Below are 16,152 nucleotides of genomic sequence, written 5' to 3' on the forward strand. Positions count from 1 at the left end.
AGAGAGAGAGAGAGAGAACGAGAGAGAGAGAGAGAGAAGAACGAGGGAGCGCTCGGTGGAGGGGGAGAGAGAGAACGAGGGAGCGCTCGGTGGAGGGGGAGAGAGAGAGAGAGAGAGAAAGAGAGAGAGAGAGAGAGAAGAACGAGGGAGCGCTCGGTGGAGAGAGAGAGAGAGAGAACGAGAGAGAGAACGAGGGAGCGCTCGGTGGAGAGAGAGAGAGAGAGAGAGAGAGAGAGAGAGAGAGAGATAATGAGAGAGAGAGAGAGAACGAGGGAGCGCTCGGTTTGTTGTTTTGTAAAGTTATGAAAGTCTCTGAAAAAGTGTTCAAGTAGCTAGCTACCGTTTGGTTAGTAGCTAGCTACCATTTGGTTAGTAGCTAGCTACCGTTTGGTTAGTAGCTAGCTACCGTTTGGTTAGTAGCTAGCTACCGTTTGGTTGGTAGCTAGCTACCGTTTGGTTAGTAGCTAGCTACCGTTTGGTTAGTAGCTAGCTACCGTTTGAGTTTGGATCCTACGACGTGGTTGGCATCAGTTGCTGGGACTGCTACTATCGGTCCAGTGATCCTGACGGCCAAGGCCAGGTCTGTGGGGCTGTTTGGTGTAGAAGCTAGCCTAGCTGCTAGCTAGTTGCCTATCAAGCTAGAAGGGTTTCATTGAGGGCTTGAACGCAGCCCGCGACACGGCCATTGTGTCTAGATCCATGCTGTTTGTTGCTGCTTCCATCTTCCCTCTGACATGCTCTGTCTGGAACTGAGAGGAGTAACAGAATAACCTGTCCTGTCTGGAACTGAGAGGAGTAACAGTATAACCTGTCCTGTCTGGAACTGAGAGGAGTAACAGTATAACCTGTCCTGTCTGGAACTGAGAGGAGTAACAGTATAACCTGTCCTGTCTGGAACTGAGAGGAGTAACAGTATAACCTGTCCTGTCTGGAACTGAGAGGAGTAACAGTATAACCTGTCCTGTCTGGAACTGAGAGGAGTAACAGTATAACCTGTCCTGTCTGAAACTGAGAGGAGTAACAGTATAACCTGTCTGTAACTGAGAGCAGTAACAGCATAACCTGTCCTGTCTGGAACTGAGAGGAGTAATAGTATAACCTGTCCTGTCTGGAACTGAGAGGAGTAACAGTATAACCTGTCCTGTCTGAAACTGAGAGGAGTAACAGTATAACCTGTCTGGAACTGAGAGGAGTAACAGTATAACCTGTCCTGTCTGAAACTGAGAGGAGTAATAGTATAACCTGTCCTGTCTGAAACTGAGAGGAGTAACAGTATAACCTGTCCTGTCTGGAACTGAGAGGAGTAACAGTATAACCTGTCCTGTCTGGAGCTGAGAGGAGTAACAGCATAACCTGTCCTGTCTGGTACTGAGAGGAGAGGAGTAACAGTTTAACCTGTCTGGAACAGAGGAGTAACAGTATAACCTGTCCTGTCTGGAACTGAGAGGAGTAACAGTATAACCTGTCCTGTCTGGAACTGAGAGGAGTAACAGTATAACCTGTCCTGTCTGGAACTGAGAGGGGTAACAGTATAACCTGTCTGGAACTGAGAGGAGTAACAGTATAACCTGTCCTGTCTGAAACTGAGAGGAGTAACAGTATAACCTGTCCTGTCTGAAACTGAGAGGAGTAACAGTATAACCTGTCTGTAACTGAGAGCAGTAACAGCATAACCTGTCCTGTCTGGAACTGAGAGGAGTAACAGTATAACCTGTCTGGAACTGAGAGGAGTAACAGTATAACCTGTCCTGTCTGGAACTGAGAGGAGTAACAGTATAACCTGTCCTGTCTGGAACTGAGAGGAGTAACAGTATAACCTGTCCTGTCTGGAACTGAGAGGAGTAACAGTATAACCTGTCCTGTCTGGAACTGAGAGGAGTAACAGTATAACCTGTCCTGTCTGAAACTGAGAGGAGTAATAGTATAACCTGTCCTGTCTGAAACTGAGAGGAGTAACAGTATAACCTGTCCTGTCTGGTACTGAGAGGAGAGGAGTAACAGTATAACCTGTCCTGTCTGGAACTGAGAGGAGTAACAGTATAAGCTGTCTGGAACTGAGAGGAGTAACAGTTTAACCTGTCTGGAACTGAGAGGAGTAACAGTATAACCTGTCCTGTCTGGAACTGAGAGGAGTAACAGTATAACCTGTCTGGAACTGAGAGGAGTAACAGTATAACCTGTCCTGTCTGGAACTGAAAGGAGTAACAGTATAACCTGTCCTGTCTGGAACTGAGAGGAGTAACAGTATAACCTGTCCTGTCTGGAACTGAGAGGAGTAACAGTATAACCTGTCCTGTCTGGAACTGAGAGGAGTAACAGTATAACCTGTCCTGTCTGGAACTGAGAGGAGTAACAGTATAACCTGTCCTGTCTGGAACTGAGAGGAGTAACAGTATAACCTGTCCTGTCTGGAACTGAGAGGAGTAACAGTATAACCTGTCCTGTCTGGAACTGAGAGGAGTAACAGTATAACCTGTCCTGTCTGGAACTGAGAGGAGTGACAGTATAACCTGTCTGGAACTGAGAGGAGTAACAGTATAACCTGTCTGGAACTGAGAGGAGGAACAATATAACCTGTCCTGTCTGGAACTGAGAGGAGTAACAGTATAACCTGTCCTGTCTGGAACTGAGAGGAGTAACAGTATAACCTGACCTGTCTGGAACTGAGAGGAGTAACAGTATAACCTGTCCTGTCTGGAACTGAGAGGAGTAACAGTATAACCTGACCTGTCTGGAACTGAGAGGAGTAACAGTATAACCTGTCCTGTCTGGAACTGAGAGGAGTAACAGTATAACCTGTCCTGTCTGGAACTGAGAGGAGTAACAGTATAACCTGTCCTGTCTGGAACTGAGAGGAGTAACAGTATAACCTGTCTTGTCTGGAACTGAGAGGAGTAACAGTATAACCTGTCCTGTCTGGAACTGAGAGGAGTAACAGTATAACCTGTCTGGAACTGAGAGGAGTAACAGTATAACCTGTCCTGTCTGGAACTGAGAGGAGTAACAGTATAACCTGTCCTGTCTGGAACTGAGAGGAGTAACAGTATAACCTGTCCTGTCTGGAACTGAGAGGAGTAACAGTATAACCTGTCCTGTCTGGAACTGAGAGGAGTAACAGTATAACCTGTCCTGTCTGGAACTGAGAGGAGTAACAGTATAACCTGTCCTGTCTGGAACTGAGAGGAGTAACAGTATAACCTGTCCTGTCTGGAACGAGAGGAGTAACAGTATAACCTGTCTGGAACTGAGAGGAGGAACAATATAACCTGTCCTGTCTGGAACTGAGAGGAGTAACAGTATAACCTGTCCTGTCTGGAACTGAGAGGAGTAACAGTATAACCTGACCTGTCTGGAACTGAGAGGAGTAACAGTATAACCTGTCCTGTCTGGAACTGAGAGGAGTAACAGTATAACCTGTCCTGTCTGGAACTGAGAGGAGTAACAGTATAACCTGTCCTGTCTGGAACTGAGAGGAGTAACAGTATAACCTGTCCTGTCTGGAACTGAGAGGAGTAACAGCATAACCTGTATAACCCAGGAGTACCGTTGAGGACAGTGGTATCTTTATATCACAGTTCTTCTAAACAAATAAAATAGTTCTAAAAGTTGTTACAACAATAAATACAAATGTTTTGTCCAATTACTGGTGGAGTCAACTAATAAAAGAATGGACGACCTGACCAGAGAGGTCCAGGACCTGAAGAACAGTTTGCAGTTCTCCCAGAGTCAGAGTGGATGACCTGACCAGAGAGGTCCAGGACCTGAAGAACAGTTTGCAGTTCTCCCAGAGTCAGAGTGGATGACCTGACCAGAGAGGTCCAGGACCTGAAGAACAGTTTGCAGTTCTCCCAGAGTCAGAGTGGATGACCTGACCAGAGAGGTCCAGGACCTGAAGAACAGTTTGCAGTTCTCCCAGGTTCAGCTCGGTGAGGTGAAACAGGAGAACGGCAGTTCTCCCAGGGTCAGAATGGATGACCTGACCAGAGAGGTCCAGGACCTGAAGAACAGTTTGCAGTTCTCCCAGGGTCAGCTCGTGAGGTGAAACAGGAGAACGGCAAGATGACAGTAATCTGTAAATCATTGAGAGAGGTCATCAGTTCTGTGTGTGAATCCATTATAACAATGACTGAGGAATCAGATTATCTCCATGTGTGTGAATCCATGATAACAATGACTGAGGAATCAGATGATCTCCATGTGTGTGAATCCATGATAACAATGACTGAGGAATCAGATTATCTCCAGGGATAATCAAGACGGAACAAAATGGTTATGGATGAAATTTCAGAATCTCCACGAGACCTTGACGGAGTCTGAGGACAAAGTGAGGAAAATGAACTGAGAAATTGAAGATGGACCACAGGAAGATTGAGGTAGAGCGCACCTACAGGATTGGAAAACCCACCACCGGCCCGGGTGACAGGCACAGGCCGACAGTGATCAGATGCCTGAGGATCAAGGACAAGGTAGTTGGTCTGGAAAGAGCCAAGATCTTGAGAGGAACATTTATCTTCCTCAACGAGGACTATCCTGAAGCTGTGTGCCAGAAGAGGAAAGAACTGAACCCAGCCATGAAAGCTGCCAGAGCGCATGGGGAAATTGCGAACATCCCCTACGACAGACTCATTGTCCATCCTCCCTCCGAAAAGGGATGAGAGAGCCAAGTCTATGGGTTTGTGGCTTCAACCCCACAGCACACACACACACACACACACACACACACACACACACACACACACACACACACACACACACACACCAACTGATCAATGGACTGCTGAATACGTGTTTTTCATCTTGCTTTGTTTTCTCTTTTCCATGTGTCTATCTCTGATCAGCTACCCAGGAAATGACTGAAAATAGCCCATATTAATATATGTAGTCTTAGAAATAAGGTTAATGAAATCAATAACTTTGTTAACATCAGATAACATTTATATATTAGCCATTTCTGAGACTCACTTAGATAATTCATTTGATGATACAGCAGCAGCAATACAAGGATATAACATCTACAGAAGAGACAGGAATGCTTATGGGGGAGGTGTTGCTGTATATATTCAGAGCCATATCCCTGTAATGCTTAGATAAGATCTCATGTCAAGTGATATTGAAGTGTTGTGGTTGCAGGTTTCCGGCTGTATGTAATAACACAAAAAACTTTCTGGGCTAATAATGTAAGAAATAACACACACAAAAAAAATACTTTCAAAGTTGCTTAGGAGCTGAAAGCAGAGCTGCCATGTCTGTCGGCACCATCTTGTAGAAAGACAAATTCAACTCCATCTTTTATCCAATCAGATGGCTTATTCATCACAAAACCATTTAATGTTTCCAATTATTTGATTGATTACTTCATTGGCAAAGCGGGAAAATGTAGGCAGGAAATGCCACACACGAACAGTGAGCCATCGTGCATAAAAAAACTAAAATTAGAATTTTGTAAAGTTAGTGGGAGAGGTGGAGAAATTATTGTTATCGAGCAATAATGACAAACCTGGCTTTGACAAATTAGATGGAAAGCTACTGAGGATGGTAGCTGACTCTATAGCCACTAATATCTGTCATATCTTTAATCTGAGCCTAGAGGAAGGTGTTTATCCTCAGACCTGGAGGGAAGCCAAAGCCATTCCGATACCCAAAAGTGATAAAGCGGCCTTTACTGGTTCTAACAGCAGACCTATCAGCTTGCTGCCAGCTCTTAGGAAACTGTTGGAAAGAAATGTGTTTGACCAAATAAAATACCATTTCTCTGTAAACAGATTGACACTTTCAGCATGCTTATAGAGAAGGGCACTCAGCATGTACTGCACTGACACAAATCACTGATGATTGGTTGAAGGAAATTCATTATAATAAGATTGTGGGAGCTGTACTGTTAGATTTCAGTGCAGCCTTTGATACTATTGACCATAACCTGTTGAGAAAAAACTAAGAGCATTGTATGTGATACAAATCATTCCCTAAGCTCGAGCCCTCCGCTGAATCAGGTAATGAATGATGTGACTGTTGAACAAGTTGAGGAGACTAAATTACTTGGTGATATCTTAGATTGTAAACTGTCATGGTCAAAACATTTTTTATTTTTATTTAACCTTTATTTAACCAGGAAGGGCTCATTGAGATTTGAAATCTCTTTTTCAAGAGCGTACTGGCCAAGATAGGCAGCCCCAAGTCATTACACAATTACAGACAGACAACATGAAAAAAACATGAAAAAGTAATCTAGTAAAAAACATAGAATTCACAAGAGTATAACAAAATCAAAAACAGAAAATTAAAAACAGTGACAGGTCAGGGAATCAGCCTCAAAATCCTTCATCTGTGATTTAAAAACACCAATCGGGACAAGTTATTCCAGTTTAAAAGTATTTTGTAAGGTGTTCCAAGACGATGGCGCAGAGGACATAAAAGCCCTTTTACCAAATTCAGTTCGGACATTTGGAACAGTTAGCATTTCGCTACACTCGCATTAACATCTGCTAACCATGTGTATGTGACAAATACAATTTGATTTGATTTGAGTCATCTGTCTGTTCGTAATATAGAGATGCTCTGCTTTTTTGACACCACACTCCACAAAGCAAGTCCTGCAGGCTCTAGTTTTATCTTATCTTGATTATTGTCCAGTCATATGGTCAAGTTCTGCTAAGAAAGACTGCAGCTGGCCCAGAACAGAGCGACACGTCTTGCTCTTCATTGTAATCAGAGGACTAATGTAAATATTATGCATACCATTATGCATACCAGTCTCTCATTGGCTAAGAGTTGAAGAAAGACTGCAGCTGGCCCAGAACAGAGCGACACGTCTTGCTCTTCATTGTAATCAGAGGACTAATGTAAATATTATGCATACCATTATGCATACCAGTCTCTCATTGGCTAAGAGTTAAAGAAAGACTGCAGCTGGCCCAGAACAGAGCGACACGTCTTGCTCTTCATTGTAATCAGAGGACTAATGTAAATATTATGCATACCATTATGCATACCAGTCTCTCATTGGCTAAGAGTTGAAGAAAGACTGACTGTGACACTTCTTGTCTTTAGAAGAACATTTAATGTGTTGGAAATTCCAAATTATTTGCATAGTCACCTTACTCACAGTACTGACACACACACTTATCCCACCAGACATGCCACCAGGGGTCTTTTCATAGTCAACTTACTCACAGCTCTGACACACACACTTATCCCACCAGACATGCCACCAGGGGTCTTTTCATAGTCAACTTACTCACAGTACTGACACACACACTCATCCCACCAGACATGCCACCAGGGGTCTTTTCATAGTCAACTTACTCACAGCTCTGACACACACACTTATCCCACCAGACATGCCACCAGGGGTCTTTTCATAGTCAACTTACTCACAGCTCTGACACACACACTTATCCCACCAGACAAGCCACCAGGGGTCTTTTCATAGTCAATTTACTCACAGCTCTGACACACACACTTATCCCACCAGACAAGCCACCAGGGGTCTTTTCATAGTCACCTTACTCACAGCTCTGACACACACACTTATCCCACCAGACATGCCACCAGGGGTCTTTTCATAGTCAACTTACTCACAGCTCTGACACACACACTTATCCCACCAGACATGCCACCAGGGGTCTTTTCATAGTCACCTTACTCACAGCTCTGACACACACACTTATCCCACCAGACATGCCACCAGGGGTCTTTTCATAGTCAACTTACTCACAGTACTGACACACACACTTATCCCACCAGACATGCCACCAGGGGTCTTTTCATAGTCAACTTACTCACAGTACTGACACACACACTTATCCCACCAGACATGCCACCAGTGGTCTTTTCATAGTCAACTTACTCACAGTACTGACACACACACTTATCCCACCAGACATGCCACCAGGGGTCTTTTCATAGTCCCCAAATCCAGAATAAATTCAAGAAAGCGTACAGTATTACAAAGAGCTATTATTACATGAAAATCCCATCATATTGCTCAAATGAACAGCAAACCTGGTTTCAAAAAACAGATAAAGCAACACCTCACGGCACAACGCCTCTCCCCTGTTTGACCTAGAGATTGTGTGTGTATGTATTGATACTGTAATGTAGGCTATGTGAGATGCTTTTAAATGTATATGTAGTTCTGTCCTTGAGCTGTTCTTGTCTATTAACGTTCTGTATTATGTCATGTTGTGTGTGGACCCCAGGAAGAGTAGCTGCTGCTCATAAAACCCCTAACACCTGATTCCTTGCGTCCTATCCCCTCACTTCCTTGCGTCCTATCCCCTCACTTCCTTGCGTCCTATCCCCTCACTTCCTTGCGTCCTATCCCCTCACTTCCTTGCGTCCTATCCCCTCACTTCCTTGTGTCCTATCCCCTCACTTCCTTGCGTCCTATCCCCTCAGTTCCTTGCGTCCTATCCCCTCACTTCCTTGCGTCCTATCCCCTCACTTCCTTGCATCCTATCCCCTCACTTCCTTGCGTCCTATCCCCTCACTTCCTTGCGTCCTATCCCCTCACTTCCTTGCGTCCTATCCCCTCACTTCCTTGCGTCCTATCCCCTCACTTCCTTGCGTCCTATCCCCTCACTTCCTTGCGTCCTATCCCCCTCACTTCCTTGCGTCCTATCCCCTCACTTCCTTGCGTCCTATCCCCTCACTTCCTTGCGTCCTATCCCCTCACTTCCTTGCGTCCTATCCCCTCACTTCCTTGCGTCCTATCCCCTCACTTCCTTGCGTCCTATCCCCCTCACTTCCTTGCGTCCTATCCCCTCACTTCCTTGCGTCCTATCCCCCTCACTTCCTTGCGTCCTATCCCCTCACTTCCTTGCGTCCTATCCCCTCACTTCCTTGCGTCCTATCCCCTCACTTCCTTGCGTCCTATCCCCCTCACTTCCTTGCGTCCTATCCCCTCACTTCCTTGCGTCCTATCCCCCTCACTTCCTTGCGTCCTATCCCCTCACTTCCTTGCGTCCTATCCCCTCACTTCCTTGCATCCTATCCCCTCACTTCCTTGCGTCCTATCCCCCTCACTTCCTTGCGTCCTATCCCCTCACTTCCTTGCGTCCTATCCCCCTCACTTCCTTGCGTCCTATCCCCTCACTTCCTTGCGTCCTATCCCCTCACTTCCTTGCGTCCTATCCCCTCACTTCCTTGCGTCCTATCCCCTCACTTCCTTGCGTCCTATCCCCTCACTTCCTTGCGTCCTATCCCCTCACTTCCTTGCGTCCTATCCCGTCACTTCCTTGCGTCCTATCCCCTCACTTCCTTGCGTCCTATCCCCTCACTTCCTTGCGTCCTATCCCCTCACTTCCTTGCGTCCTATCCCCTCACTTCCTTGCGTCCTATCCCCTCACTTCCTTGCGTCCTATCCCCCTCACTTCCTTGCGTCCTATCCCCTCACTTCCTTGCGTCCTATCCCCTCACTTCCTTGCGTCCTATCCCCTCACTTCCTTGCGTCCTATCCCCTCACTTCCTTGCGTCCTATCCCCTCACTTCCTTGCGTCCTATCCCCTCACTTCCTTGCGTCCTATCCCCCTCACTTCCTTGCGTCCTATCCCCCTCACTTCCTTGCGTCCTATCCCCTCACTTCCTTGCGTCCTATCCCCTCACTTCCTTGCGTCCTATCCCCTCACTTCCTTGCGTCCTATCCCCCTCACTTCCTTGCGTCCTATCCCCTCACTTCCTTGCGTCCTATCCCCCTCACTTCCTTGCGTCCTATCCCCTCACTTCCTTGCGTCCTATCCCCTCACTTCCTTGCATCCTATCCCCTCACTTCCTTGCATCCTATCCCCTCACTTCCTTGCGTCCTATCCCCTCACTTCCTTGCATCCTATCCCCTCACTTCCTTGCATCCTATCCCCTCACTTCCTTGCGTCCTATCCCCTCACTTCCTTGCGTCCTATCCCCCTCACTTCCTTGCGTCCTATCCCCTCACTTCCTTGCGTCCTATCCCCTCACTTCCTTGCGTCCTATCCCCTCACTTCCTTGCGTCCTATCCCCTCACTTCCTTGCGTCCTATCCCCTCACTTCCTTGCGTCCTATCCCCTCACTTCCTTGCGTCCTATCCCCTCACTTCCTTGCGTCCTATCCCCTCACTTCCTTGCGTCCTATCCCCTCACTTCTTTCTCAGAATGCGTTGGAGGAGGAAGTCCAAGGTTGGTCTCCTCCGGTACATTTTGAGATCTAGTTATCCTTGTTTTTAGTAATATCCTGATGTGTTTTATCCTATCAGAATGAGCGTCAGTGCGAGTGTCTTGATGGGTACGTGGGGAACGGGCTCCAGTGTCTGGAGAAGGTGGTTCCACCCGTCGACCGCTGTCTGGAGGAGAACGGAGGATGTCACCCCCAGGCTGCATGCAAGGACCTGCACTACCACAGTAAGAACTGACCTAAGACCTGCACTACCACAGTAAGAACTGACCTAAGACCTGCACTACCACATTAAGGACTGACCTAAGACCTGCACTACCACAGTAGGAACTTACCTAAGACCTGCACTACCACACTAAGAACTGACCTAAGACCTGCACTACCACACTAAGAACTGACCTAAGACCTGCACTACCACAGTAAGAACTGACCTAAGACCTGCACTACCACACTAAGAACTGACCTAAGACCTGCACTACCACAGTAAGAACTGACCTAAGACCTGCACTACCACATTAAGGACTGACCTAAGACCTGCACTACCACAGTAAGAACTGACCTAAGACCTGCACTACCACATTAAGAACTGACCTAAAACCTGCACTACCACACTAAGAACTGACCTAAGACCTGTTTTTCATGGTTCGGCTAGGCCCCTTTAGTTCCAGTGAAGGGAAATCTTAACACTACAGCATACAATGACATTCAAGAGGATTATGTGCTTCCAACTTTGTGGCAACAGTTTGGGGAAGGCCCTTTCCTGTTTCAGCAGGACAATGCCATTGTGCACAAAGCAAGGTCCATACAGAAATGGTTTGTTGAAACCCGAGTGGAAAAACTTGACTGACCTGCACAGAGACCTGACCTCAACCCCATCGAACACCTTTGGGATGAATTGGAAAGCCGAATGCGAGCAAGGCCTAATCGCCCAACATCAGTGCCCGACCTCACTAATGATCGTGGCTAAATGGAAACAAGTCCCTGCAGCAATGTTCCAACATCTAGTGGAAAGCCTTCCCAGAAGAGTGGAGGCTGTTATAGCAGCAATGTTCCAACATCTAGTGGAAAGCCTTCCCAGAAGAGTGGAGGCTGTTATAGCAGCAATGTTCCAACATCTAGTGGAAAGCCTTCCCAGAAGAGTGGAGGCTGTTATAGCAGCAATGTTCCAACATCTAGTGGAAAGCCTTCCCAGAAGAGTGGAGGCTGTTATAGCAGCAATGTTCCAACATCTAGTGGAAAGCCTTCCCAGAAGAGTGGAGGCTGTTATAGCAGCAATGTTCCAACATCTAGTGGAAAGCCTTCCCAGAAGAGTGGAGTGCATGACCATCTCCATGATTTTGGAATGAGATGTTGGACAAGCAGGTGTCCGCATTCTTTTGGCCATGTAGTGTATGTACAGTTGAAGTCGGAAGTTTACATACACTTAGGTTGGAGTCATTAAAAATAGTTTTTCAACCACTCCACAAATGTCTTGTTAACAAACTATAGTTTTGGCAAGTCGGTTAGGACATCTACTTTGTGCATGACACAAGTCATTTTTCCATCAATTGTTTACAGACAGATTATTTCACTTATAATTCACTGTATCACAATTCCAGTGGGTCAGAAGTTTACATACACTAAGTTGACTGTACCTTTAAACAGCTTGGAAAATTCCAGAAAATTATGTCATGGCTTTAGAAGCTTCTGATTAGCTAATCGACCTCATTTGAGTCAATTGGAGGTGTACCTGTGGATGTATTTCAAGGACTACCTTCCAAACTTAGTGCCTCTTTGCTTGACATCATGGCAAATTCCAAAGAAATCAGCCAAGACCTCAGAAGACAATTGTAGACCTCCACAAGTCTGGTTCATCCTTGGGAACAATTTCCAAATGCCTGAAGGCACTATCACATCTGTACAAACAATAGTACGAAAGTATAAACACCATGGGACCATGCAGCCGTCATAACACTCAGGAAGGGGACGCTTTCTGTCTCCTAGAGATGAACGTACTTTGGTGCAAAAAGTGCAAATCAATCCCAGAACATCAGCAAAGGACATTGAGAAGATGCTGGAGGAAACAGGTACAAAAGTATCTATATACACAGTAAAACAAGTCCTATATCGACATAACCTGAAAGGCCGCTCAGCAAGGAAGAAGCCACTGCTCTAAAACCGCCATAAAAAAGCCAGACTACGGTTTGAAACTGCACATGGGGACAAAGATGGTACTTATTGGAGAAATGTCCTCTGGTCTGATGAAACAATAATATAACTGTTTGGCTATAATGACCATCGTTATGTTTGGAGGAAAAAGAGGGAGGCTTGCAAGCCGAAGAACACCATCCCAACCGTGAAGCACGGGGGTGGCAGCATCATGTTGTGGGGGTGCTTATCTGCAGGGGGGACTGGTGCACTTCACAAAATAGATGGCATCATGAGGTTGGAAATTATGTGGATATATTAAAGCAACATCTCAAGACATCAGTCAGGAAGTTAAAGCTTGGTCGCAAATGGGTCTTCCAAATGGACAATGACCCCAAGCACACTTCCAAAGTTGTGGCAAAATGGCTTAAGGACAACAGAGTCAAGGTATTGGAGTGGCCATCACAAAGCCCTGACCTCAATCCTATAGAACATTTGTGGGCAGAACTGAAAAAGCGTGTGCGAGCAAGGAGGCCTACAAACATGACTCAGTTACACCAGCTCTGTCAGGAGGAATGGGCCAAAATTCACCCAAATTATTGTGGGAAGCTTGTGGAAGGCTACCCAAAATGTTTGACCCAAGTTAAACAATTTAAAGGCAATGCTACCAATTACTAATTGAGTGTATGTAAACTTCTGACCCACTGGGAATGTGATGAAATAAATAAAAGCTGAAATAAATCATTCTCTATACTATTATTCTGACATTTCACATCCTTAAAATAAAGTGGTGATCATAACTGACCTAAAACAGGGAGTTTTTACTAGGATTAAATGTCAGGAATTGTGAAAAACTGAGTTTAAATGTATGTAGTTTAAATGTGTATGTAAACTTCATACTTCAACTGTATACACACACACACACAGTACAAGTTTGGACGCACCTACTCATTCAAGCATTTTTCTTTATTTTTTACAATTTTATACATTGTACAATAATAGTGAATACATCACATCTATGAAATAACACATATGGAATCATGTAGTAACCAAAAGTGTTAAATATAAATATTTTTTATTTTAAATTTGAGATTCTTCAAAGTAGCCACCCTTTGCCTTGATGACAGCTTTGCACACTCTTGGTAATCTCTCAACCAGCTTCATGGGGTACTCACCGGGAATGCATTTCAATTAACAGGTGTGCCTTGTTAAAATTTCATTTGTGGAATTTCTTTCCTTCTTAATGCATTTGAGCCAATCAGTTGTGTTGTGACAAAGTAGGGGTGGCATACAGAAGATGGTCTTTTAGCAATTAGGGCTGAGTCCATATCATGGAAAGAACAGCTCAAATAAGCACAGAAAAACGACAGTACATCATTACTTTAAGACATAAGTCAATCCGGAAAACGTGAAGAACTTTGAAAGTTTCTTCAAGTGCAGTCGCAAAAACCATCAAGCGTTATGATGAAACTGGCTCCCATGAGGACTACCACAGGAAAGGAAGACCCAGAGAGTTAGAGTCTGATGCAGAGGATAAGTTCATTAGAGTTACCAGCCTCAGAAATTGCAGCCCAAATAAATGCTTCAGAATTCAAATAACAGACACATCTCAACATCAACTGTTCAGAAGAGACCGTGTGAATCAGGCCTTCATGGTCAAATTGCTGCAAGAAACCACTACTAAAAGGATACCAATAAAAATAAGAGACTTGCTTGAACAAGAAACACAAGCAATGGACATTAGACCGGTGGAAATCTGTCCTTTGGTCTGATGAGTCCAAATGTGAGAGTTTTGGTTCCAACAGCCATGCCTTTGTGAGACACAGAGTAGGTCAATTGATGATCTCTGCATGTGTGGTTCCCACTGTGAAGCATGGAGGAGGTGGTGTGATGGTGTGGAGGTGCTTTGCAGGTGACACGGTCAGTGATTTATTTAGAATTCAAGGCACACTTAACCAACATGGCTACCACAGCATTCTGCAGCGCTTAGTGGGACTATCATTTGTTTTTCAACAGGACAATGACCCAACACACCTCCAGGCTCTGTAAGGGCTATATGACCAAGAAGGAGAGTGATGGAGTGCTGCATCAGATGACCTGGCCTCCACAATCACCTGACCTCAACCCAATTGAGATGTTTTGGGATGAGTTGGACCACAGAGTGAAGAAAAGCAGCCAAGTGCTCAGCGTATGTAGGATCTCATTCAAGACTGTTGGAAAAACATTCCAGGTGATGCTGGTTGAAAGAATGCAAAGCTACTTTGAAGAATCTCAAATATATTTTGATTTGTTTAACACTTTTTTTGTTTACTACATGATTCCATATGAGTTATTTAATGGTTTTGATGTCTTCACTAGTATTGTACAATGTATAAAACAATTTTAAAAAATAGAGAAAACCCCTTGATTGAGTAGATGAATCCAAACTTTTGACTGTTTCTGTACTACATACATTTTTTACACAGACATTTACATTTACATTTACATTTAAGTCATTTAGCAGACGCTCTTATCCAGAGCGACTTACAAATTGGTGCATTCACCTTATGACCTCCAGTGGAACAGTAGTGCATCTAAATCTTTTCAGGGGGAGGGGGGGTGAGAGGGATTACTTTATCCTATCCTAGGTATTCCTTAAAGAGGTGGGGTTTCAGGTGTCTCCGGAAGGTGGTGATTGACTCCGCTGTCCTGGCGTCGTGAGGGAGTTTGTTCCACCATTGGGGGGCCAGAGCAGCGAACAGTTTTGACTGGGCTGAGCGGGAACTGTACTTCCTCAGTGGTAGGGAGGCGAGCAGGCCAGAGGTGGATGAACGCAGTGCCCTTGTTTGGGTGTAGGGCCTGATCAGAGCCTGGAGGTACTGAGGTGCCGTTCCCCTCACAGCTCCGTAGGCAAGCACCATGGTCTTGTAGCGGATGCGAGCTTCAACTGGAAGCCAGTGGAGGGAGCGGAGGAGCGGGGTGACGTGAGAGAACTTGGGAAGGTTGAACACCAGACGGGCTGCGGCGTTCTGGATGAGTTGTAGGGGTTTAATGGCACAGGCAGGGAGCCCAGCCAACAGCGAGTTGCAGTAATCCAGACGGGAGATGACAAGTGCCTGGATTAGGACCTGCGCCGCTTCCTGTGTGAGGCAGGGTCGTACTCTGCGGATGTTGTAGAGCATGAACCTACAGGAACGGGCCACCGCCTTGATGTTAGTTGAGAACGACAGGGTGTTGTCCAGGATCACGCCAAGGTTCTTAGCGCTCTGGGAGGAGGACACAATGGAGTTGTCAACCGTGATGGCGAGATCATGGAACGGGCAGTCCTTCCCCGGGAGGAAGAGCAGTTCCGTCTTGCCGAGGTTCAGCTTGAGGTGGTGATCCGTCATCCACACGGATATGTCTGCCAGACATGCAGAGATGCGATTCGCCACCTGGTCATCAGAAGGGGGAAAGGAGAAGATTAATTGTGTGTCGTCTGCATAGCAATGATAGGAGAGACCATGTGAGGTTATGACAGAGCCAAGTGACTTGGTGTATAGCGAGAATAGGAGAGGGCCTAGAACAGAGCCCTGGGGGACACCAGTGGTGAGAGCACGTGGTGTGGAGACGGATTCTCGCCACGCCACCTGGTAGGAGCGACCTGTCAGGTAGGACGCAATCCAAGCGTGGGCCGCGCCGGAGATGCCCAACTCGGAGAGGGTGGAGAGGAGGATCTGATGGTTCACAGTATCGAAGGCAGCCGATAGGTCTAGAAGGATGAGAGCAGAGGAGAGAGAGTTAGCTTTAGCAGTGCGGAGCGCCTCCGTGATACAGAGAAGAGCAGTCTCAGTTGAATGACTAGTCTTGAAACCTGACTGATTTGGATCAAGAAGGTCATTCTGAGAGAGATAGCGGGAGAGC

The 16,152-nt window shown here is 45.8% G+C and overlaps 1 protein-coding gene across 9 annotated transcripts in view; it reads left to right on the plus strand.

Annotated features, from left to right (window-relative positions):
• stab1 (stabilin 1) overlaps positions 1-16,152 on the plus strand; it is a 284,951-nt gene that overhangs the window by 247,474 nt on the left and 21,325 nt on the right. For 8 of the 9 annotated variants that reach the window (XM_065002108.1, XM_065002102.1, XM_065002105.1 and 5 more), the window contains one exon: positions 10,226-10,370. The exons of the other annotated variant lie outside the window; for it this stretch is intronic. In XM_065002108.1, the coding sequence (XP_064858180.1) occupies positions 10,226-10,370 (145 nt within the window). The remainder of the gene's footprint in view (positions 1-10,225; positions 10,371-16,152) is intronic. 9 annotated transcript variants of the gene reach the window in all.

This window comes from Oncorhynchus nerka, linkage group LG15 (assembly GCF_034236695.1).
Source record: "Oncorhynchus nerka isolate Pitt River linkage group LG15, Oner_Uvic_2.0, whole genome shotgun sequence".
NCBI classification, from domain to species: domain Eukaryota; kingdom Metazoa; phylum Chordata; class Actinopteri; order Salmoniformes; family Salmonidae; genus Oncorhynchus; species Oncorhynchus nerka.